This window comes from Watersipora subatra, chromosome 3, assembly GCF_963576615.1.
Source record: "Watersipora subatra chromosome 3, tzWatSuba1.1, whole genome shotgun sequence".
NCBI classification, from domain to species: domain Eukaryota; kingdom Metazoa; phylum Bryozoa; class Gymnolaemata; order Cheilostomatida; family Watersiporidae; genus Watersipora; species Watersipora subatra.
Genome location: NC_088710.1, coordinates 64,751,578 through 64,778,021, shown reverse-complemented (window position 1 = coordinate 64,778,021; position 26,444 = coordinate 64,751,578). Strand labels below are relative to the sequence as shown.

The 26,444-nt window shown below is 35.8% G+C and overlaps 2 protein-coding genes across 4 annotated transcripts in view; both read right to left on the bottom strand.

Moving 5' to 3' along the window:
* The window catches only part of LOC137391175 (BCAS3 microtubule associated cell migration factor-like), a 36,289-nt gene extending 27,701 nt beyond the window's left edge, over positions 1-8,588 (bottom strand). For both annotated transcript variants that reach the window (XM_068077553.1, XM_068077554.1), the window contains exons 1-6: positions 8,494-8,588; positions 5,785-5,842; positions 4,053-4,119; positions 1,919-2,004; positions 878-1,017; positions 560-741 (exon numbers count right to left, since the gene is read on the bottom strand). In XM_068077553.1, the coding sequence (XP_067933654.1) occupies positions 560-741; positions 878-1,017; positions 1,919-2,004; positions 4,053-4,119; positions 5,785-5,842; positions 8,494-8,570 (610 nt within the window). In that variant the 5' untranslated portion in view covers positions 8,571-8,588. The remainder of the gene's footprint in view (positions 1-559; positions 742-877; positions 1,018-1,918; positions 2,005-4,052; positions 4,120-5,784; positions 5,843-8,493) is intronic.
* Positions 8,589-15,036: 6,448 nt separating this feature from the next.
* On the bottom strand, positions 15,037-24,473 carry LOC137390214 (stAR-related lipid transfer protein 5-like). 2 transcript variants are annotated; one of them, XM_068076521.1, is made up of 7 exons: positions 24,274-24,473; positions 23,000-23,011; positions 22,209-22,258; positions 21,062-21,203; positions 19,333-19,447; positions 16,436-16,529; positions 15,037-15,844 (listed from the first exon to the last, which is right to left on the bottom strand). In XM_068076521.1, exons 1-7 carry the CDS (start codon positions 24,367-24,369, stop codon positions 15,682-15,684), a joined length of 672 nt encoding a protein of 223 aa, XP_067932622.1. In that variant the 5' UTR covers positions 24,370-24,473; the 3' UTR covers positions 15,037-15,681. The 2 variants fall into 2 exon arrangements, with proteins under 2 accessions (XP_067932622.1, XP_067932623.1); XM_068076522.1 differs by lacking the exon at positions 23,000-23,011.
* Positions 24,474-26,444: the final 1,971 nt, after the last annotated feature.

Sequence of the window (26,444 nt, the reverse complement as noted above, 5' to 3'; positions counted from 1 at the left end):
ATTCTTATTACGACTGTTTGCTGCCAAAACCTTGCAAAACTGCTGACGCCTCGCGCTGCTGCACACACCTTGCAATAAAAATTGTTACCACACACTTCTTGTGTGCTGAACAAAATTTATTAAAATGTTCTAAAAAGCTCTAAAATCTTTCCAATCTTGTTAATTGAGCTCTACATCTACATCTCTACATCTCTCATCATCATTGAGCGTCACTACTCAGAACATCAGTCTGCCGGTGTAATGGATGTTGCTCAAAACTGACTTGTAATAAATGGTATAGTACCTTGGTCAATACTCAGTAAATAACTATGAGATAAAGATCAAATCATTTTCAAATCAACTCACTCAGAAGTCTCGCTGCGCTGACGATGTTTTAGTTACTACTTAAAGGTTTCTGTTGCAATAAAAATACATATACATTAGGTGGTAACCATGACAGCAAATATTTAACTACAAAAAGCCTACTGTATGTAAATATCTATATTATATACATCTAGTTACAATCATATTTTGCATAACTATAGTTTTAATGTCTGCTGTCAGACAAGCATCTACCAACCTGAAACAGTGAATAAAGGCTTGAAGGAGAAAAGGTCAAAGGCAGCGACCTTGAGACTAAATGTTATAAGCAGCAGCTTAGAGTTGTAGTGAATATCATTGATGGTGTTCTTAAATGAGTGCTTCCAGACTTCCTCTTTCGTTACTAGTGATGTGAGTTTAAGGGTCGCGTACGGAGTGAGGCTACAAGAGTGTAGAGTCTGAACTAACAGAGTAATACTAGGCTAACACAACTGCAAGATGATTCCATGTACTACTATCAGTCAAGAGGTCGTATACAAACAGGAAGTACTGATTAAACTTGACTCGATAGAAATACCTCTGTGTTGACTCATCTGTTGAGGCGATGAGATAGTCTGAGGTCATTGAAACATGTGATTGTCCAACTCTATGAAGTATTGTGTACACCTTGATTGGTCCTTGCCTCAATGAGATCATTTCCTGAGCTTTTCCTGAATGCTGCAAAATTATTGTGATAATCAGAAAACACCCAGCAAGCTATAACAAACCATTGGTTTAAGCGATGGGATGATATTGAAAATCTGACTACGCAATTGTATTTCGATTTACTGAACTCTGCAGTAGTCTGATATCTACTGGAACAAGACATGGGCACGACTAGCTACCTTCTCTTGTCCTTAAATACTGACTGATGAGAACCTTAGTTGAGTAAATTTGATTGACCTGAGCTAAAGGGTTAAGCCACCGCAGCAAGTAAGTAGTGATTCGGCCCGCATGTAGTTTGTTTAAACAAGTAGAACTGTGCAAAAGAAACCTCTTTATCCACGCCGTGATTTAAAAGGTTACCAAATAAAAACAGGGATAAGTCTAGTAGCAGGTGGAGGATGAGTCTAGTAGCAGGTGGAGGATGAGTCTAGTAGCAGGTGGAGGATGAGTCTACTAGAAGGTAGAGGATGAGTCTACTAGCAGGTAGAGGATGAGTCTACTAGCAGGTAGAGGATGAGTCTACTAGCAGGTAGAGGATGAGTCTAGTAGCAGGTAGAGGATGAGTCTAGTAGCAGGTAGAGGATGAGTCTAGTAGCAGGTGGAGGATGAGTCTAGTAGCAGGTAGAGGATGAGTCTAGTAGCAGGTAGAGGATGAGTCTAGTAGCAGGTAGAAGATTAGTCTAGGAAGTAGAAGATGAGTCTTGAGGAATGATGAGAGGAATTAAAAAACAGCTGACATAAAACAAAGGATGTACTAGCTGTAAACACGGGTGACTAAAGACATGAACCTTTAAAACTTCAGAATGCTTTTGTAACTCTTGCTCATGCAAAATCTTCCTCTAACGGGTTGTGCACAAAAGAAGCTGTTACAAAAAAAAAACTGCATCAGGAGCTGTTATAAGTTGCCACCCACCAATAACTGCCAGATTTGGACGCCATTTGTATATCCAATAATAATAAGTACAGTAGGGGTGCTCTGGTCATCTGGCCGATCACCGGCTGCAAAGCATAAACAACAGTAATTATACTAGAACAATGCTAGGTAACACCACAAAGATATTTAATAATTAAGCCATGGGTTGAACATTTGTACATACATTGTCTAGCTTTCTATAGTGTAATGGAACATTTGGGCAGATAGCTAAACAATATGCAAGCCTGATTTTACGGAGTTCTCCAACAGCATGTCACATTTTCACCTCATTTTTCAGATCATTAATACAAAAAACAAATTAGAGCAAACAAAAAAATGTGTCTAGTCACCGTAGTTAATGATTCTAGAGCAAAATCACTCAAAACAAACTATGATATTTTGCTTGAGAATCTATCATTTTAACAGGTCAGACAAATGATGGGGGTCACAAAGCCCAACCGAAATGGAGACAGAAACTTGGTGCACCGAGAAACTAAGTTCAACATTTAATAACCAACCAAGTCAAAAGTCGGAAAGTTAGACTACTACCAGTTGACTAAAATAACGACGATACACATTACCACCTACCTACAGAGTTACTGTAGCTAGCATTAATATCTATCTGCTCAAATTGTGACTTTTATGTGTAGAGAAAAGACAACTACAAACAATTTACAGGGTAGCCCATAATCTTGCCAAAAATGTGCATTTATGTTTTAATTATTGCTTTTTTGTTTTTCTTTGTTACCTAGCGTTGTCAGAACAATTCTTTTGACTATGTTGGCATCTACTTATGAAGCCATTTAAAAGTCATAGCACGACAGACAGTCGACTAGAAGTCAAATACTATGTATAACGCAATTTCTTGACTTCTTGTTGAACATGTAGCATGAAGCATTTCAAAAGGCAACTTTTAAAAGGTTATTGGGGCTAAAAATAGAACAATCTGTTTGAGTAAAGAGTGCATGACTCCTGAAATTACGTACATCTGAACAAAAATAAGATTCTTCTAAAATTCATGACGAATGACCACGATGAGGCTAGTGCATAGAAAAATGACACCTGCTGCTAGATGTCTAAAATGAAATCTGACCAAAACTCCTGTGGATAACAAATCCAACTCAATCACAGTCAAATATACTTCAAAAGAACTAAATTTTACAAAATGGAGGTGTTTTTAATGTCTCAACACACACATATCACTATACCTAGCGGCAGCCACTTGGATAATGACTAATGATACTATCATAGTCATCATTTGATAAGCATCTACCAGCTACTTAGCTGTTACCTGATTTGGTAATGCTTTCAGCTGTAGTCTTGCTACATATCTACCACAATGTATCTTTCTATACTTCATACCCTCAAACAATTACAAGGCTCCATGCTAACAAGAGTATTACAAAATACTGCAGGTCTGTCATCATCCCTAGCCGAGTATATGTTATTATCTAGTTCATATGATTTGATGATTGACCTTTGAATACCTGACCTGGTTACTGGCAGCCAATGAAGAGGTTTATTTATTTTGGTTGTCCATCACTAAACTAGTCATAAAATGAACACACCAAGTGTATGAAAACCTGAAAAACCTGAACAGAGAGATGCATATAGTTAATGATCTAATATCATTTTACCAGACCATAACAAAGCATTCCACAGCTAATAGTTTATACTCACTTGATGATGTTGAACGTTCGGCCATCCCTTCAATTGAGTTACAAAGCATTCTATTGAGAGAGGACAACTATGAATAATCTTCATCCAATTATAGTAAAGTCTCTATATTCTAATTTTATTACAGGTATTAGCTGTTTGCAAGAAAATTGAGCAAAACAATTTTTACATAGTGTGATAATACTACAGATGTGATAAGCACCTGTCTATCGTTGTTTCGTTCTCATTTCGATTTTGCCCTAGATCTCGTGCCCCCGTCACTTTCGGAAACCTATTACTAATACTTGTGAGCTCATCACCTAGCTAGTCAAACTAACTACCTACTGAAACAGTAAGTCAGCCCATATTGTGATTAGCTAGAGAGAGTGAGTTACTAACTGGTATCACCTATTTAGTTGGGTACCTTGTATGTAGTACTTACCGTCTACAAAATGAACCAACTGAAGGCACCACTCACCTACAGGCTGGGAGAGCTGTTCCAGCTTTACCCAAATAATTTGGTCTTTGTCCTCTGGACAGCTAGCCTACAGCAATAAACATATTGCTTGACCATAGCTGTGTTTTTAGAAATCAAAGCTTCAAAATGATTCTTTCGCGTATAGTGCCTTCAGCCTGCAATTTCTTGCTTCAGCTATTTAGAGAACTTAGATGTGCTATTTAGACATGTCATTTGTTGGTATAGGAAATCGCAAGCTATTAATAATTCAGCATCTACAGAAAATTGAGTATTTGTGGAAAACTTCAAAAAATCCAAAATTTAAGAGCTACACTAATTACAGCCATCCGCTGCTGGAAGGCAATGAAGATACCTGATCACCCAATAATCAATCATGACTCACAATTCATAATAGTCTAGATTTTATTTCTGAGTCATTTAGTTTGGTAGTTGTTTACCAGTTCGTTGAACTGGTAAACAAATGAAGTGTATCAGAATGTACAATTGTAATCATTTTACTTTGATTTATTTTAATATGTGAGAAAGTTCATTTAATGTTTTACTTTATCCCTATTAGTTTTATGTACGTGTAATATTTTCTGTTACTTTATCTAATGTTTTAGTGATAATCTACTGTGGTATAAAAAGGGTTAACTAATGAAGGTTATATTTGCTGTAGCATTACGTATGCTTCGTTGTAATCTTTTCTAGAAAATTCAGTTAAAAACATGTTTAGCATTTTAATACAAATATAATTTAGAGATAATATGAAAAATATTTAAACTATTATTTTAGAATAAGACTATGTAAAGGTTGATGAGGCAATGGATGAAGTATTACTTGGTGTTAAGGGGTGATTTATAAAGGCAATTCATTTATCTGAAACTTTGACATCTGTGAGAAGCCTTGAAACTGATATGAATAAAAATATCAAGGAAAGTATTTGGTTCTGACAATGCAACACCAAACAGTTGGTGAATGATATCAAATAGAGGAAATGAAAAATAATCATGTTTCACGAAAATACTATGGTAAAAGGCAGCCAGTGCTGACCAAATGTCAAGAGAAGACAATAACCAAAATTGATTTAATCACTTTCATCTTCTTTCATTGGATTTTTCTACCAACACATACAACTTGCAAGTCTGTGGTTGGTCAGTTCTAGCAACACACACAACTTGCAAGTCTGTGGTTGGTCAGCTTGCCAGCTTTTGGATTTGTCTTAATATCATGCACTGTTAAAACGATAGAGTCGAGAATCCATTGCAGAAAGACGTTTACCCTAATATCAATTTGACCAAGGATTCAGCTTACCACGCTCACATGAAGTATCAACACGCTCAACCATGACTGTCCCTTACTGATTGAAACATATATTCTACCGCAACTAGCAACTCCAAGCAATAAAATTGAGAAAAAACAACTACCCATGGCTAGAGATGAAATGAGTTTTCTATGGTGTCAGAACGGCTCTCCATTCCCTAGAGCTCTACTATCAACAACTAATGTTATGGAGACTACAGATCATAAAGAGTGATTATAAATTGACAATGTCATGAATGTTAAGTGAGTGTAGCAGGTAATTTGGTGATCATTCAAACCTCTGATCTATCCAAAAATAAGAAAGTTTCGCATAGATCGCATATTGTAAATCCAAGTTTAAATAGATGGCAGCTGTATACATAAACATCAGCCAACATTTTTCAAAGAGAAATTCTTGCTAGTTTATACGATAGCAGGCATCATCGCTTACCGTCTGAGGCACTACTTCAGTGACAAAGTCCATTACACTGGCCAAGGCTGACTTCTCACTATAATATATAGTCAATCTCACAGAAAGTTCTCCCAATTTGAGAGTATAGAATGGGCAGCAGCTATTCCAACATCTATATATATATTTATCAAAATTGGTGTGCGCGCGCGCGTGTGTGTGTATGTGTCTCTCCAGCTATAGCTATTAAAATCTTGGAATTTGAAATTCCACATTATAATGTATATAAGTTGAACTCACGGAGGTTGCAACCGCAAGTTTTAAAACCACACGTTCTACCACTGAGCTATACAAAGCGCATTGATCAAAGATGTTATCATATATGGTATAGCGTATGTACACGCTAAATGACATTATTTGAAACTCTATAAATTCTATGAAACACAATTTTTTTCATGTTTTCTTGAACTTCTATTTTCGGTTTTTGTACGGTTCAATTGCTATATCCGCGGTCAAGGCCAACTCTTTTCACACAAAAAATTGTATTATCTTCGTAGGAAGTGCCTCGACATTCTCTCACCGTTCAGTCAGACAAAAACAGTATGATATCTCATTTTTATGTTTGTACCAGTATCGAGAGGCACCAGTATCGTTGTATTCAAAGTTTTGATGGATAGCTTCTGGTGAAACAGTAACCTTTTTTACACACACACACTTCTATGCAAGAATCGTTATTATTAATTCAACATATTCAGGATTTTTATTTTGTTTTCTCCGTTCGTATTATTTATATCATTACCGAATGACCTTTTATTGTAATCATAGCAAAACAGACTTAATTTAGCTATTAGTTGCTAATTATTTTGCATTTACATCAAAACCCTCTTACAGTTTTTTTTAATTTATTTAACCTGCACAAAACAATTTCCTCGTGATGTAAAGGTTGAAAGTTAGTTGTTTGACAAAGTTTGAAAACCTTTACAGTTGTTTTTATTTTTTCTCCAAATTTATTTTAACTACACAAAACACTTTTCTTATGATATGTAGTTTGAAAGTTAGAATGGCAAATATTGAATATGTTAAATGCAAATGAATTTTTTGTCCAGACTTTTTTATTACCCGGGTAGTACAGCTAGTTGAATTATGGTAAGTTCATCTACGTGTATATATATTTTTCAAAGTTTGTCGTCGTAGTATATGTCTAGCTATAGCTATTAAAATCTTGGAATAAAAATTCGTTTCACAGAAGATTTGATCCCAGAACCTTTCATTCACCAGTCCAATGCCCTACCAACTTAGCCACACGAGCCTGCTATTTTCACCAGGCAATATATGTCACTATGTGGGAGCAATTATGCTACGCTTTCGGTCACGACGCAAAATCATGGCATTGCGCCGTGAGAAGCCATAGCTCTTATTAGTCAGCTTACTCAAACTATCCATTGTCAGTATGCCAGGCTAATAGCAAGTAGCAGGCAACTCTCATTGTTTATAAGCTGATTTCTAATGCCCGGGCAACGCCGGGTAGCACAGCTAGTTGTTTATATAAATCAGCTTTTCCTTGAAATAAACACAGCGAATGCATTAGAATATAAGCAAATTAATTAAAGCTTGTTATGTAAGATGACAGCTGAAAACTATTAATAGCATAATTTATTTATATTTGTTAAGCAAACTGCTTTCATGTTCACAACTTTCACAAACGAACATGAAAAGTTCCCAACTTTAGTTTATTATATTTGAATACAATAAACGCTCTGACAAAATATACCTCGAAAATAGACAGATCTGAAAATACACTTATAGTAACTGATATATTTAACAGTGTCTTGGCATCTGTACAGTAAGTAAATTTGAATGTCAAGTATAAATCTAAAAAATGTAACTAAATTGATACCAAAATTGAAGCCTTTTATTCACTAATAAATTTGAGTTTTAGCCTTTGCCATACCTCACAGTCAATAATTTGTTTTAGTACAATTAGAGCGATGTTAATTGTGTTTGAATATATTTTAATGGCAATACGTGGTATAACATAAAATAAATTACAACAAGACAGCATATTACATCTTTTAAAACTATAGTACGCCAAAATAAATTATTGTCACACAAGTTGTGTTTATATATAGTTGTGTTTATATATTCATATTATGTAATATACTCCAACTCCTCAGGGATAAACAATATAAAAAGATATATAGAAATTAATTTTAGTTTATAAGAGACGCATACAGAGCAAAACACTGGATAAAGAAGATATACTTTGAAAATAAGAGCATTTTTATTTGAAAGTGTCTGAATTACTTGAAAGATAAAAAATGTTTTTGTTAGCGTTGCTAGGAAATATAATGTATCTTTCCTTCTGATAATTTATAATAATCTTAATAATAAATAGTTTATAATGAATTATCATAAATTTATAATTTTTCTTTACAATAATTAATACCACCAAGTAAACCACATAAAGCATGCATTAGAAATATGGTACAAAATTGTACTCTGTGAAGTATAATGAAATAAGAAACAAAAAAAACAGCATAAACCTAAAAATTAACTACAATCTTGATTCAAATTGAAATTACATGTATTGGCATAAACCCAAAAGTAGTGTCAAGCAATTTAAATAAAAAAACTCATGTAATTGCATCAAAACAGCTTGTCACCGATTAGAAATACCTGATTTTTACACTACATGGTTAAGTAATTGTGTCATGGCTACAGCCATTAAAACAATTAATGCATTGCTTTTACCTTATGGGCACTGGATCTACATATGTAGCAGAAAACCCAGCATTTGTAGAGCATTTCTTTAAAACTCCGGCAGCCATAGTTGTCTTTGTAACGCTAGGACCTGTAAAGTCAACACAAAATAATAATTTAGATAATAAAATACATTGAAGAGCCACACGAGGGAAACCAAGAGATTTTTGGCTGAGAAAAAACCGAAAGAACCGGCAAAATAGTTCAGTAAATTTACCGGAACATTGCAGGTACAAAAGTATGCAGTTACAACAACAGTAATAAATGTTTGCCAGAGCCTGTTTAGCTTTTTTCATGAACACCACAAACTATCACAAACAGTCTTGAGAGTGTATTACCAACATTGTTTCGACACTGTTAAACAGATCACCTACAGACTAAACCAAATTATTCCAAGAAGCATTAGTATTCTGGCAGAAAGTTAATTTGAGTCTTCCAAGCAGAGGAAAAATGCAAGATGATGCAGGCCCGTTTTTACACTAAAGATCAATCACTGAGAAGCTTGTTAAATCTCTCAAACACCTAACCGATTCCAGTAATTCTTTTTCCGTCACAGCGTAGTTTGTCTCAGTGTCTGCGACAGAGCATGATGCATAAAAGATTGGTCGCCTTGCTTCATCTTTCTGATTCCAATTGAAAATCACCCAAGTCCATTCGTGCCACCATTTGTAAACATACTGATTGGGGAGTCCACAACGCTAATAAGTCGCATCATTAATCCCCTTCAACCTTCTGAATGCTTATGAGGTTCCCCCTATAGCCCTTCTTACATTTGTCTTAGCAAAACGATTGTAAGAGCATTTAATGTCATCAGGTTGAGAATGGGTTTTAATATTCCAGTCACCAGACAAAGTTGAGCTTTGTTGGTAGGTAGGTGCTGAAGTTTAGAATTACTTACACATGCAAAAGTTGGTCTCAGGCTTGAAGTCTTTATGATGTGTTTAAGAAAGATCAGTAAAGTCATTTCATACTGACACTTGTTTGTGTTAACTGAACTTGAACTGTATATATGTAAATATACCTTTAAATAATAATTAAACCATTAATCTCTCAACAACCCAACAATGTGCAAAGGTTTCCGCTGTGACTATCTAACTTGGTATTTGGTTAGTTGAATATTGTTTCTCCGTGATTTTGAATCACTCACCACCATTCCATTCATTTTTGTACCTAGCTTGAACTTAGTTTTAGAGCTTCACTTTTATATTTCCTACTTTTTCTAATAACAAGTTCTCTGAAAAACTAAACATCCTATCACCTTGTAAAATTGTTTGCTTTAACAAAGATCAAATCAGTGTTCTCAACTCGAGTTGTTGAACTCGAGTTGCTGTTCAAAGAACTCGGCCTGGGTTTTTGATGAACTCGAGTTGTGTTACGCAAAACTAACCCAGGCTTGTAAAAAAAGTAAAGTGAGTAATTGGGGTGTCTCATTTACAGAACTGCATTTGCGCATATTATATAAAATTTAATAATTGATTAATAATAGTAATAATTTAAATATATATATATATGTATACATATTTAAATTATATATATTGGCGATATTTGCGCATATTTATTTATAAAAATATAAAGAGACAAAAACAATTGTAGAATGTAAAAAGCAAACCAAAAAACAATCTATGTGGGGGCCGGGCCACTTCTTTTTCAAATGAAAAAAAGAGTTATCTTTCTAGAACCTGACAAGAAACTGAATGAACACCAAAGATGAACAAGCATAGAAATTATGTCAACGATGTTTAATGATGCACCAAAAAAATCCATATAAAAATATAGCTAGAGAAAATGAAATGATGAGTTGTTTAGTATGGCGCCTTACAGCGCTTCGCGTTCCATGTTCTCAAGCCGAGTTGTTGAACTCGAGTTGCTGTTGAAAGAACTCGACCTGGGTTTTTGATGAACTCGAGTTGTGTAACTCGAGTTGCACAACTCGAGTTATATTTACACACTCGAGTTTGTAAATACAACTCGAGTTGTACAACTTGAGTTACACAATTCGAGTTGAAAACACGGAACCTGAGACACTGTAAGGCGCTATAATGAGACACAGTAAGGCGCCATAATCCAACCTTTTACGGTTTTAGCATTCATAATTAGCAGCATAAAACTGTTGCTTAAAAGGAAACCATTTTTACACATCGTACACTGCTTTTTGTAGGACATAAATGAACATCTTCTTAAGAGCTGCTTATTCTTTTCTCCTCAATGAGTTTTTGAAAAAGATATGTTTTGCTAGCACCCTTTTGAGCCTTTGCAGTGTTACCTGCTTAAACTCTAGCCGTATATTCTCGATAACAATTCTGAACTTTTGGGCTTACAAAAAGCCACCAAAAGAGTACATATGCCAACAATACCATAATGGTAAGTAATAAAACCTGTTAAATAATTTTGTTAATAAAATGCTAGCAAAAAATGTTCACGGCATCAATAAAATGTTTTGTCCACTAACTCGAAGCATGTGAGGTTGACATTTGGTTGAACATCTTATTGAAACAGTTTACGTTAATACGTATTCTAAGCAATCTAAAGGTGAAAGTAGGTTTGTTCTAGTATATCTAATTTGTAAAAATATTGGTTATATATTTTTCACTATTGAACACCAAAAGTCTGTTTTCAGTCAAGTGTTATTCAATAACACTTTTATTTGGCAAGACATTTTCACTACCTAGACATCATGCTCAAATGTAGTAAAATAAAGCGTTTGATAACATGATTTATAATGTAGTCCAACATTAAAAAGTAAACGCGATAGTTATCCACAACATGCAGTTTAAAACAGAATAAAATTAATGAACTTGTGTCATAAATAAATCATAGATCCTTTTGTTTGTAACCTCGTCGTAGCACATGCCAACGATTTTAGTACGCAAAATATAGGTACACAGCTGATACAAATGTAGCCGCAAAGATAATATTATGAGTCGTTTTGATTTATTGAAGCTTTTGGGCTGACAATTGGCTTATTATTTTGTGCTTTTATTTAAAACTAAATTTTAAGCATATCAGCATAACAAATCAATAATAGTGTTGCAATTACCACAAAACCTCTACATCGTTACACGCTACAAATGCTTCACTCAGCTCCCAACTTTTATGAGAAAAGACAACTCCAAAGGAAATAGGTTTAACATCTAATAAAAATTATCTGTTATTAACTCATTGAAAACATATAAGTATTGTATTCATCGTACATAAATCAAACTGAGAGTTGCATTTAAACTAGCAAGGATTTAAATATTTAAAACAAATCCCTCTTTGTACTGATCTGAATAGACTTTTGTTACTAACTATGAAAAAAATGATCAAGTAATTAAGGATTAAAATGTGGCAAATCCATCACATTAGGCCCCTATGAAGGGACATGTTTTGTTGAAAATATGTTTTCAAAGATTTTTTTGGCCATAAAACCAGAGCAAAAGTTAAGTACTGCTGCTCAGCCATTATTTCAAGGTTATCATTGAGGATAGCTCAGGTAATATGCTTGTTATAAAATGATGTCAATGTCATTTTTGGTTGATAAGCAATTGACTGAAGAATTCAATACAAAATAGCAGGCTGTAACAATGAGAAAGTTTGTGGGTTGAAGTTAATAGTTTCTGGTTCTTGAACTCTTCTATTTTTCAAACTTTTATTGTTTATAGAACAACAATGAAGGGAAAAAGATGGAAACTTTTAAAAAACGATTATTTTAACCAGATTTGAAGATGACAGAAAACAACAATGAAAACAGACTAGCATCTTAACCAGTTCTGAAGATGACTGAGACAACAACGATGGAAACAGACGAGTATTTTAACCAGTTCTGAAGATGAATGAGACAACAACGATGGAAACAGACGAGTATGTTAGCCAGTTCTGAAGATGACTGAGACAACAACGATGAAAACAGATGAGTATTTTAACCAATTCTGAAGATGACTGAGACAACAACGATGGAAACAGACTAGTATTTTAACCAGTTCTGAAGAAGAGTGAGACAACAACAGTCATCTATTTTGTTTGCTAATGATACTAACTTATTTTATTCCGCTGCAAACTTGAATAAAGATATAGCTATAATAACCAAAGAATTGGAGGTGATAAAAAACTGGTGTGACCAAAACAAACTAGTATTGAATGTTGACAAGACTAATTTTATAGTTACTCAAAACTAACAAAATAAGTTTTGATTAACAAAAAACATTTCCATGAATGAACAAAACATACAAATGACGAATAGCATAAGGTTTTTAGGCATTACAATAGGTAATAGCCTACACTAAACTGGTCAAGACACATAGAACTATTGAGAGAACAACTGTGACAAAGCTTGGGACTTATTTACTAGGCCTCATTGATCTTACCAGAAATGCTTATTTTGCTTTTATATAATACTCTAATTAACAGTAAAATAGTTTATTGCTTGGAGTCATGGAGAAATGCTCCAATGAGCTACTTGAACAAAATTTTGGTCATCCAGAAGCGATTGCGTAGAATAATCTATATATATTTTTTTTTTTCAAAGTCTGTGTGTCTGTGTTTGTATATGTTCAGATATAGCTATTAAAATCTTGATTTAAAAGCTCACTCCATGCTGTATTTGAACTCATAGTGATTACAACCACAGCCTTCCAATCCACACGCTTAACCTCTGAGCTATACAAACCTTATAAATGTGTTGTACTTATCATATAGTGTATACCGTACGCACACGGTGCAAAAGTGCAAGCTAAATGTGCACTTGTGATTATTAACTAATATTACCTTTTGCATTTGTTATTTTCTGCAACCATTACATATTGGTTTAATTTGTAATTTTTAAATGTGCCGATTCAATTTTAAATGTGGGTTACACTTCTATTTCCAGTTTTTCATAAGGTTTGCTTGCTAAATCAGTAAGAAAAATATTGTTCACATCGACAATTGTATTATCTCGAGTAGGAATTGTCTCTACATTCTCCCTTCGTTCGGTCAGACAAAGTACCAGACGAAGACAGTTCGATATCTCATTTTTACATTTGTACCAGTATCGAGAGGTACCAGTATCGTCGCATTCAAAGTTTTGATGGGAAGCGTCTGTTGGAACAGTAACCCTTTTTACACACACGCACATGCATGCACACACGCACGCACACACACACTTCTATTCACAAATTGTTAATATTAATTCAACATACTCAGGACTTTTATTTTGTTTTCTCAGCTCGTATTAATTTTATCCTTACTAAACCATCTTTTATTGTAATCATAGCAAAACAGACTTAATTTAGCTATTACTTGCTAACTAGTTCACATTTACATTTAAACACTTTTATAGTTGTTTTTTAATTTATTTGACCTGCACAAAACATTTTCCTCATAATATGAAGTTTAAAAGTTACAATTGTTTGACAAAGTTTAAAAACTTTTACAGTTGTTTTATTTTTTTCTTAATTCATTTTAACTGCACAAAACACTTTTCTCATAATATGTAGTCTCAAAGTTAGAATGGTAACTGTTGTTATATGTTAAATAAAAATAAATTTCCTGTGCAAAGATTTTTATTACCCGGGCCACACCGGACATTCACCTAGTATATCATAAACACTCTTATTTTCCATTAACTCCTTTGTTTAAAAGATCTCGTGTTTTGCTTTTACAACAACTGTACCCACTAAGAATATGCCTTTTAGCCTTCACACCATTTAAATCTCAAACTAACTTGTCAACACATAACAACACTGGTCATTGCTTATTTTCATTACCTCTTCCACCCTCTTTCTCTACTGGTGGCCATAGACGGATTGCCTATCGTGTCATCAGCATGGACACCCTTGCCAATTTGGCCAAGGAAAATTGAGTCAGGATGGCTTTACTTGCAGTACTTGCTGAACTGTCTGTAACAGGCTTGTTCAGATTTCTTTTGCTTAGACAACCATGTTTTCTTCATTAACAATCTCATCTGTTAAGTCGGGCTCTGCGTCGAATAGCCATGCTATTGCGCATATGGGCCCTCATTGCACCTTACTTTTTTATCTTCTTGTTATGTTTCAATGTAAAATAAAACAAACAATAATGATGGAAACAGACTAGTATCTTAACCAGGTCTGAAGATGAGTGAGATTATAAGTATGGATACGATTCAGGCACTGACTGACTGGAGCCATTGAGCAGAACTGGATAAGCACAAGTGACAGTATGAGTGCTCTCAGACTATTATAATCATTCCCTTCTGTATCTCCTTATCGGCTTTTCCTGCTGCGAGGAATAGTTCATGAAGCTTAGATAAGCATTTGCTTTCAACTAACCTGGATTGTTATCGAAATCCATGCATTTTCCTTCATTATCTATACTCTAATAAAATTTTCCCACTCAGCTACTCTTCCATTGAGCACTTGGCGCGTATTGACACACTAAGCTCTCACCTGTCTTCTTTCTACGAATGTTTATTGCAAAAGAAAAGTTTAGATTGTGTTGAGATAGTTTGAATATTTATTTTTATGGTTTTAAAATGACAGTTCAAATAGCGGGTCTACTTCTGAGTAACTTGAAAGAAAATAAAAGCAAGCTATAAAGTACAGTGTGAATTAGTATATTCTCCAACAACATACAAGTAGGGAGGGCACATGACTCATGCCCGCCTCTTGAAAAATTGCACATAAACTTAGCTCTGGCAAGATAGTCAGACAAATTCAGTCTACTGTTTGCAAGTATTAAAAAAATATTCAACTAGGAAAGACCTCAGAGTTCAGGGAATTTAAGGTAGAAGCAACTATAACAGAAACATGTTACCCCTTAATACAGGTATAACTCTTTCAGAGTACAATATACAGTATGATAATATATGTAGCCACACATATATAGCACACTATGTATGTATATAGCACACTATGTATGCACACTATACACATGCCATTAGTATGCTTTATACGCAGCGCACAATGAAACTATAAACTATTTATGATCAGACGCTGCCTTCTGGTGAAGTAGCACCTCCTCGACTGTAATTTGGGGGGAATCAGCCAACTGTTGGTCAGACCAACTGCAAGGCATCTTACGCCCAATCCATGTTTACAAAGATAGCAGAAAGCCTTCCTCTATTCGTTATATCTTATCTGTGCTTAACAATATTATAATATTAATAATTAATAATAGTATTAATAAAAATAAACATTCTGTTACATTTTCGGCTGCATGCAGCAAGTATGGAAGACCTGAGTGTTAGAAACTCAATTCATTACAGCCATCCTCATCTATCTGCCTTTTAATGTTTGTATAGAAATCCATGACAGCTGCTGGCAGCGTTGATTCGACAAGGCTTCGTGGTACTAGCCCGCCAATATCTGACTGTGCTATGTAGTAGATTTTTGTTTTATTCAGCTCTCTAAAATATCAAATTACAGAAGAAATATTAGCGAAAAGAGAGGTGAATACACTTAGAAAGTTTTTTTATGTTATGCGGCACTAGTATAAGCAACGCAATACAAGAGAAAACTTATAGACATACAAAATCATACGAGTTGTACTAGCTTTTGGAATCAATCCTCTATGCGTGCTCTAGTTCTAGCAAGAACGGAAAACTCCAAAAAGGGACAGAAGCTTCCATTACGGTTTTTTTGATTAATTGAACTTTTGGCGAATACATCACTAAAAACGTAATACAGTATTTTCTTGAACATAACATTTTAGTGAAACTTTTAATGTACATTTTGCAAAGCTTTTAAACAGATAACTAATGGTAGCACTGCATGTATCGACAGAACAGCATGTATCGACAACGCTGCATGTATTGACAGCACAGCATGTAGCAACACACTGCACCAAGCTCAGCCAATGTGTAGTCAAAAGCAAATTCTTTCATGCAACCCTTGTCTCATTTACTAAATGTTCATGTTTACCTCCAAAATTTGGCCATAATCATAGGAATGAGACTTTTTCAGATGTTTCATCAGCCGGCAGAGGTATAGTCACTTACCCTGGTATTCTATAACACAGGATCCCACAGTAGTAGTTGGTACCACGTACAAAATCTGCTGTAGGGGCCGTATGTTCTGTTTCAAAGTTATGTGCTACAAAACAGGTTTAATTGCAGTCAATGCGAATAAAATCTTACATTTAGTAAAACTAAGGTAAAAACCTTGTGATTTTATGCAAGCTTCTGCCACCCTAGGAATTATAGAGAGCGGTTTAAGAACAAATATAACTACTTCGTCGACTTCTGCACATAACACTTCGCATGACGAGGGTGTGTAACTACAGAGCAAACCTCGCATGCTCTTCTGTTGACTTATGATAATCAAGTGGAATATTTCTATTTGTATCAGCTATACAATTGCCATCCTTGTCGAGGAATTAGCTTTCCAAGCTTTAATCAAAATATTGAACCACCAACTTCGTACACATCGCCATAATCTCATTGCAGACCCTCTATTCATGAGCATAAAAAAGTGATACAAACAACAGGACAGAGGAGCATCATTAACAGTAATCTGTTCTGCTAACTTTCTTTCTAATACAGGTCATGCTGAATTAAACAAGCACACAACCCAAATTGTGTCAACTCTATGGCCCTTTTTGGTTTTTTTCTGGAAGGTAAAGCACAACTTTTAAATTTGAAATTTAATTTTTTTTAAGTTAATGAAAAAGTCAAAGCGTTAAAAACTACGGACATCCCAAAAGACTGGTTGGAGCATCATATTTGTTATGACAACCAATCAGAAGACAACATAAATAATAGCGACCAAATTTGCTGTCATTTATTGTGAAAATGCAAAAGGATTCTTCATTTGCGTGACATACAAAAGGTCTACCAAAAGCTACAGCTCGCCACTCAACACTTGAAAATGATCGTATTTGATTTACTGATAATGAATAACATTTGAAATTTATAAAATGCCAAGATAATAGAGTAGACCATAGAAAGCTCATTCCTGGAATACCAACTAGCCAACGCACCTTAACTGATTTATATAGGCATGACTTCATGCGAGCCCCAACAGGTGGTTACAGGTGGTTTTGACTAGTTTGACTTTCTAAGCTGCTATTTAAGCACCAGCTTAAATATGATAACCGTTGTTGAGCACTTATTAAACGCTAAAGCCATTCATCATCACGAGCTGAGAATGGTGAATTTTATAAATGGCAATAGTTATTTCTTTTGAATGAAAGCATTAAATTGAGAGACAATGAGGCAATCACCCCAGTTGCTTCTGTACAAAGAACCACAGCCGTAATAGTGGTGAGCCGAATCTAAACAAGAACTGATTAGCATAGTTTAATCCTCATCATGGTGACAGATGTCTGAATGAGTCTGTTTAAATGGTATTTGCTGATGAGGCATTTTATTAAAGGCGTGAGTGGAGTGAGGATAAAATTTCACCTGTCTACGTTTCAGCTGTTTTATTTAATGCTAAGCAACAGCAGTGGCTAAAAATACCATGGTAATCACCCAAGCATTTATTTCTGAGTTCATTGCTATGCTACATAAATTATGTTTTATTACAATTTGACAAAGAATGTGATAAGGCTTGCCTACATATATCTGAGCTCGATTCTATTAAGTGTATTCAGCCAAGCCTTTACATACAACCGTAAATTGTTCCAAGTAAATTGTTCCAAGTGCAGGATTCGGATGTCAAAACCATTGCACGTTATAGCAATGACTTGTATACTCAAAGAATACTCCAATATGTTTAATTCGTTACACAGCCAAAACTCAGAGGCTATACCATTAATAAATACTTTTGGTGAGTTAACAGATTTATTATATAAAATAATGTAATTACTTGTGATCGGTAATAAGTTTTTATTGTAACTTTTCCTTAGAGAACAGGAAACAGATGTGTTAGTTTACTAACTTACATCAACTTGAATTAATCCAAGTTGAAATTAACTCGGGCTTTAATTTTTATTATTTTATACTCCGTTGTTTTTAAATTTAGACTCATCTACTCGCTTTCATTAACAAAACTGCTAAGCTACGAAGAATGGCGAATTTGATAAGATGGAAGTTACTCAAGGTATGAAGTGAAATACCTGCCCAAATTTTATGCCGTATGTCGGCAATTTCATATGATGAGATGATCGTAAGTAGAGGTTTGATTGCACTTTCAATGCTAAAACCTTTAGACCCGACGTGTTCATGCGATATTTGCAACACTACTGCTCATTGGCTCGTTCCGCATACTTGGAAGTATCTTAAATTATGAACCTATTGTTCTGGTAGATGCCCTATCGTCTAAAATAGACTGTTAAAAGGCTCATTGAACAATATGTAATCAGTGCAGTTTTAAAAAATAGTCATCTTATCGATGCATTGTAAAGAAAACATTCGCAGAGTTGATGGTTTGATGGAGTCACCTAAGGCGATGTTTTTAGTTTCGGTGCAAGCATCATCACAATAAAGCAACAAGGGCATAGCAAAGTCTTTGATGTCGGCCATTTGTTTGGCTATAAGATGAAAACAAAATAGGACAAAGGTCTTTAGCCTTGGCCATTATTCATTGGTAGCTCCATACCTACATACTTGGAATACTGTTATACAAAATGGGGTTAGACTGGATGTTTGATTACTAGAGTATTGCATGTCTAAAATAGAGATAATGGCTTGTAAAAAAAAAAACATTGTAGGGTCTTGATTGCTACTGTATCATTGGTTCAGCTAGGTCAGCCATGGTACACGCGAAAAAGCTGTATTGTTCAAATATTGTGTACATTTGAATGACAATTCTAATACTGAAGTGGTTTATCTAATGGATTGGGTGGCGCTTTGATCAATTGCATTCATCAAGTTATTGCGTTACTGATTATGGAGATGCACTCTTAACTAAAACTCAAGACAAAGTGAATGTGATTATTATTCATAATACATACCAAGAGTCCCGACAAACTCTTCATTGTTCATGTTGACCACGACATCGACAAAGTCTCTCGGGGATATCAGCCCGTACGCAGCATTGTGTGTCATTGTGCGCAACACGTACATTTCCTACAAGAGCAGACAATTTATAACTCAGCCATATCCGCAGGAAGCGGTAGACAATAGCGCAAGGGAGTTGTTGCTTGGTGTACTTAAACTAAACTGATGAGAGATCAAAGCTAACAAAGTTCATTAAAAGATGCTTATCTGATGTAGAAAAAGTGTTTATCTAATCCCTTCGAGAAAGAACTCACACTATTCCTCATATTTCATTCAATATTTTTCCTATTCAGCGGTAGACAGTGACATAATTTTGTACTCAACTGAGTTATGGCAAATTTCCTTGTGGGCAAATGATTAATGATATAAGCCATATTTGCTCAGCGAATAAAGCTTATGAAAAAACAACGGAACCAGAGCCATGGAATGACCGGCTTTGGTTCCGTTAGCGATATGAACAAGATTATAGCGAACAAGGTGATTACTTTCTCTGGAAGAGAGCAAAGCTTCCCATAACAACTTTCTTGCATCATTTTATGCTGTAATTTGTCAAACAGCTCAGACCAGTAAACAACTTAATAATATAATAACTGGTTTACCGCAGACTATTGTCACAAATATTCTCGGTGAAAAAATGGCTCGCTCAGACCACAACTGGTTAGATAAGTAAGAAAGTTATGGCTAGACGCGGTTGTACCAAAGTCGTTGGAAGGAACTCGGGGTCGTTAAATCTCGGGGTCGTTAAATTTTAATAATCGCGAATTCCAAAGCGAGTGCAGAGCGCTTGGTGTCACCTCGAAACTTATGGTTGTAGTAGTTGCGTGAACAGCCGAGACTAATTGTGTGGTATGATTGAGTATAGCCGCAATTATCCATTCAGGTCAAAATGATGTTCCCAGGAACTTAGTGACACCAGTGGAGCATAAATCACCGAGTGTAGGCAAAAGACAGAAGGTTAATGGAGCTATGCAGAGCATATGCTCATCTACACTCTTAGCTTATTAACGGAAAACTATCTATGAATTTGATGCATTCCGAGCTGAGAGAGAGCCTGTCGATGTATAAGGTGTATAAATGCATTTACAAGTATCAAAGGGGTAAAAACAATCAATAAAAACGCCTGCAGCCGGTCACAGTTAATTTGGTTATCAGCAAATCACTTATGGATATTGCATTTGCCCTGTCTCTTGTCGGCATGGGCATAGGTGAAGAGAGCAAATGGCTATCTCTTATACAAGGCGATATTGCTGCCAGTCACCTCTAGTCTTACATATAAATGCTGCCAGCTACCTCTATTTGTGTACCATATAGCTACCAGCTACCCATAGTACAGGGCCACAACGCCATGACATGAATACTGTCAGCTAGCCTTAATTTGCAGGATATTACAGCCAGCCATTTTTAGCATATTGCTGCCAGAATGTTTAACAGGAGGATGAAGGTAGGCTCAGACAATGCCAATATTGAGCAAACATTAATGATAAAATGAGTACAGAAATAACACAAATGCGGTTGGAATAAAAATCAATTATTTATTTAATAACGGTAGGCAAACTTTATGATAGAGGAACACTAATAAAATCTTGCTAAACATTTCTCCAGGCTGTTGGCCAAATAAATTGACTAAAACTATCAAATTACCCAATAGGAAATTGTTAGAATAAGAAAAAGAATGCTACTTACTGGGTCATCTTTTTTTAGATATTCGATAACTTCCAACTCCTTAATGGCTTTGTCCCACTTGACTCTCTTGCCATCAGGCTTTGGGTCACAATATTTGAAACATGTTTCTGGACTGACATCAATCACCCCAATGCCTTTAAACCTGTCAATAATGGCTTGGATTATGACAGAGGCGACCTAATGGGAGGTCAGAGAGAGTCGAGAAAAAGTCGATGCCCTCGCTATCGACAGTTCAGTTCGCTTACAAAACACACTTGAATGTCTTTGTTTTCACATAATCGCAGGAAGCTTTCGCAGGAACAACAATTAAGTGCTTACTATTAGACCAGCAGCCTTTTATACCCAATGTATAACAACTGTACATTCATTCATGCTACAAAAATTTGCCAGACAAAACTTTTATTGATGTAAAAACACTTGCACTCTATCCAACAGCTAACAGCTACTAGCTACTAGTGCAGTTGCATGGTATGACAGCCCCACTCACGACTAGCAATTAGTTGCAGATCCCACAGAAACATGCTTCACGAAACAATAGTTGTGGTACAAAAATCTAAGTTATACAGTAAGGCCTGGTTCCCATATAGGCCACATACACTGGTGGCAGGATCGAAGGGCTATCGACAGTGAAATGACAACCTACACGGGTAATTGCCAGCAGTCAACGCAAGAGTTCAACACTGTTAAACTTTTACAAGGAGCCGCAGACAAAACTTCCCGAAATGCACTGTACAGGTGAAGGTCAGCACTTTCGAAATGGCATGGCCAGCGGCCATTTTTATGCAATTATCAGCGACGCATCTTTATGCGAACATAAGCCGCCGAGCCTAGCTCAGCAAGTGTTTTGTTGCCCGAGACTAGTACCAGGGCCGCGCAGCTGATATAGGAACTAGGCTTAAGCAGAGATAGACGGTCTAGCAAGTGTTAACCTTTTGTAGTCGAACAACATAAGAATGTAAATTTTTATCTCTTGAAAAAGAGTTCCGAGTTGATGTCACAAAAACTCCTATCAGAGCAAAGAAGATGTGTGACAAGCGAGTCTGAACTGAACCACAGAAACTAAAGCCAAAGCTTGAATAACTGTCTAATTGTGTCGGGAAGCTGCCATTACGCACAGCGTACATGTTAGACCGAAAACAATACTCACACGTGCCCAGCAAATTCTTCAGAAGGCTTGCACCAGACGTTAATTGTTCTCTGCAACAGACAATGCGATTGCAACAGTCAATGGATGGATGGAGACAAGCGTACAGCTAAGGATGTTTTTGTTGTTTAATGAGCATGCTTCATTAGAAGGTACCAGAGTGTGCTCAGCATATCATACAAAGTAAAACTTGCCTGTTAGTTTGCCTTTCAAGGTCAAAAAATAAATCTTGCATAATTGAATTAACATTTCATAACGCTTATCAGGCTACGAGATATACATGCAAGCCTAACAGCATGCAGTCGAAGGTTTAAGCAGAAGGGTGGGGATTGCATAGGGGTGTAGGAATGCTGGGAAGGCTTCAGGCCAGCTATGAGTGCTCACAGAAATTAATATGCAGTGATTAGTCCAGCGAAATATTTTGATGACTTGATTCTCAGCGAAGAGATTATCTCGCTAGAAATTGCTGGTCAACTTGTCCAAGAGAATTAATTTTACTGCATAATTGTTGGGATTAGCTCACCAAGTTCGATAACAGGTTCACAAATTATGGTAGGAGAGGCGCTTTATGTGGCTGTTCACACAATGTAATTCTCAGCGTACAAACGGATTATAGGGGATTTGGAGATGATCTGTGATAGCCGGTGGGAAATAAGAAAGGTTGGTGCAGTTGCGGGCAGCCCTCGAGTATGTACCGGTCCACCAGTACTCATAAAGCAACGAGACAGCATATTTCATGCATAGCTTAAGCATTCTAATCAGCCCCACGACCAGCCTAGCTAGATAGTGCTTACCTCTCCCTCCTCCTGCGCAAAATAAATGTAAGAACATAAGCTACAACGCAATTAGGGTAATGAAAGACAGCCTGGCTTATATTGTACTAATCCATAAAAAAAATCTCAAAATATATGCTGTTAACAAATCTAATAGGTTTTTCGATGTAGGTGGGGATAGCTTAGGTTATGTTGCTATAGGAGTTGACTTTGAAACGGGTACAAATTACTAACAGCGAGATGATTTTTCACTATTGATCAGACAGCACCTGAGGCTATATATGAATGAAACAATAATGACTTGGCCCATTCCAGCGAGTGTTATGGGAACAAAGAGTGTAACGCGGTTGTACAGAGAACTTGAATAGATGTATCTGACCCGTGTGTTACGAATATTGAAGCCGTCTATGCATTTATGCCTTATACAAAGCAATTCTATTCACCATCCTTCAAATACGAGCCTCTTATAGCTGTTTATTGTCTGCGTATCATTCATGACATATCAAGTATATAATTTAGTATTATTAAACATAAAAAGGATTCAGTGATCAGCAATGGTAGGTCTATTACCCACTATTTAACACTACCGCATGAATAGGTAAGCAAAGACTTATGTCGGCTTTTTCCTTGCTCACTGTTTATCCACAATGGGAGTCTTGAGACAAATTAAGGTGGACAATAGGTTTAGCGAGTTCAGACGTTCATCTCGCGAACAATACGGATAGTTTAGTTATTGTCAAGCTCATTTGATGTTCATTTTCACTACGCCGTTTGCTATGTTTCCTTTGTATTCTCAATGGAAACTGACTCAGCTACCTCTTGAGCTCGCTGACGGATAAAGTCACATTCCTGATATTTTGTATTATTTATTCACAGTGGTAACTATGCAATAAACTTTGTTATCACACTTGGCATTATCAAAGCTTCAAAAAGCAAACACACTTGATGGCAAGCTTTAACCTATAATAATTTAAATTAGCCAAGATCGTGGCGCGTTATCGTGGAGAGCTGTTGAGTCCCTCATTGAGACTGACGAGATGTGGAAAATAGAGCCCTTTGTGACATTAGCTCATGACTCAACTTTGTTCACACATATATTTCATTAACTTAATAACTTTTTACTTCCTATCTAAGGATCTCTACCTCGAAATCTGTTCCAGCGTTTATCCGCCTAGCTATAAGAAAATGTTCATGAAAATTTCCTTTATCCAATCATGATATATGATAAATCTCTACTTGTACTAGTCTACAAACTATAGCGCATCAAAGGAAACTGAAACAAGTATATTACTCACTGATTTCCTAGCTAGTTTCCAGCCTTCCTCATCCGCGATGTAGCCCTTTACTTTCCCCACAACTTCCCGCATTCTGTCTTCAGAGTTGAATTTCATGGTTTTTGATGTCTGACGAAGTGACCACAGGCAATAACACTTGAAACGAGCAAAGAGCAGGCTAGCGGTAGATGAAATATCTGTCAGATGAGTGAAGTGCTACTCGTGCATTCAGATTTATATTTATTCATTGTACGGGTATTAGCTTATTTTGAGTCACGTGACCAGCAGCAATCGGCCAATCAAAATTCTTTTTAACCAATATCTGAGTGAGTTAAGAATGCAGTACATATTCTCCCAATGAAATCATAGGCCTTTTGCGCAAGCACGTGCCCGACAAATCATAGGTGATGAATAGCTGTTGGCCCCCTGCCGATGCACTTGTATTTCATGTCTACACTTATGGATGATCAGTTCCCATAATGGCTGAATCATACAATTAACTAAAGACTAATACAGCCTTGGTCTGTGAAAGAATATATATCAAGAAGCTTGGTGTAGTGCGCAATTTACTTGAATGAATACAGATTTTTCAGTGTACCCTATATGGAACGTATATTTAATGGAATGCCAGAGGTCTTCCTTGACGCCAACTACTTTGTATTTTTAAATGAGTGTGAGCAATTGGCGTGAAATCATTCTTCTCATAAACATTGAACATTGCGGGACGCAATGCTGTAACTAGTTTTCTACCACAATCATTTTTTCTTAATTTATTCTATTGGCTATTAAACCAATTATTTTAATCATAATTTTTGATAAATAATGGCAAATAGTCGTTCAAAAATTGCTTACAATTGAAAGAGTGAAAAGCTACTCCACTCCTTTTAACATGACACACACAGCTTCCGATTTGTTCACTTGGGCTTTAGCCGAACGACTGTCATAAAAAAACAAGAATATTGTTTTTACAATATTCTTTTTTCACGTTTCGTAGGTTCATTGGTGTGTGTCCAAGCATTTCAAATAATAAGAAATGCTTGGGGCATATCAATCAATGAATCTTAGGTTGTGTCGTGGGTTAGAGAAAGCTTATATGGCTCCAACGACTTTTAAATTATAATAGAACTGTGTGCATGACATGGAGTTATTTTTATCCCAAACCTTAGGTACGTTAGAGTGATAAACATTAACTTGTTTTTATCACAAAAACATAACTGCTTTATTTCTTTAGGATACTAAATGTTGATTGTTGATTGTAATTATGGCATGCACTTGTTGACAAAACAAGTATGTAGCCTAATGACTGATTGAGCACATCACCCTTTTAGATGGGACAGCCCACTACTCTCGCCTTGTGATAAGCAGATGGCAGCTGTTTGCCAAAAGTGTTTCAACAAAAACATTTGCTTTTACATGAAACCTTCAAGGCATATGCCATTCCGAAACTCTCCCAAGCATTGCGTGCAGCAACAGTATATGACACTAAACCAACATATAAACTTGACATACCTAGGCAATGCTTATCTCTTTAGTGAATTCAGCAATTGTTCTAATAGATTATTAACTAATACTCCATTTGCCGGAAATCTACTAATATAGAACATGCCTACTGTCTGTAATTTGTGGCTATACAGGGCTTTTGTCATGTCAATGTGGCTGTAAAAATGTTTTGGTCGTCGAAAATATGCCAAGATGTCATAAAAGGAATTAATTAAGCAGGCGTATATGGCCGATCAGTGATAATAACCCTAGTGTAATATTTTCTTTATGGAACTCTCTCTCTCTCTCATAGTAACAGATAGTCTCTACCAATCAGAAATACAGACAGTTCTAGGCTAATCAATGACAGCCATAGATTTACTCCTGTAGGCTATCTAATGGCTCTCATACACTTACTCATAGACTTACTCTTGCACACTATTTAATAGTACTTCTATAGATTTACTTGTAGGAGGTGCAATAAGACTTGCGTGAACTTGCTTCTGTATAGTATTTAATGAGACTGTTATAAACTTACTTCTGTATAGTATTTAATAAGACTGTTATAGACTTACTTCTGTATAGTATTTAATGATACTGTTATAGACTTACTTCTGTATATTATTTAATGACATTGTTATAGACTTACTTCTGTATAGTATTTAATAAGACTGTTATAGACTTACTTCTGTATAGTATTTAATGAGACTGTT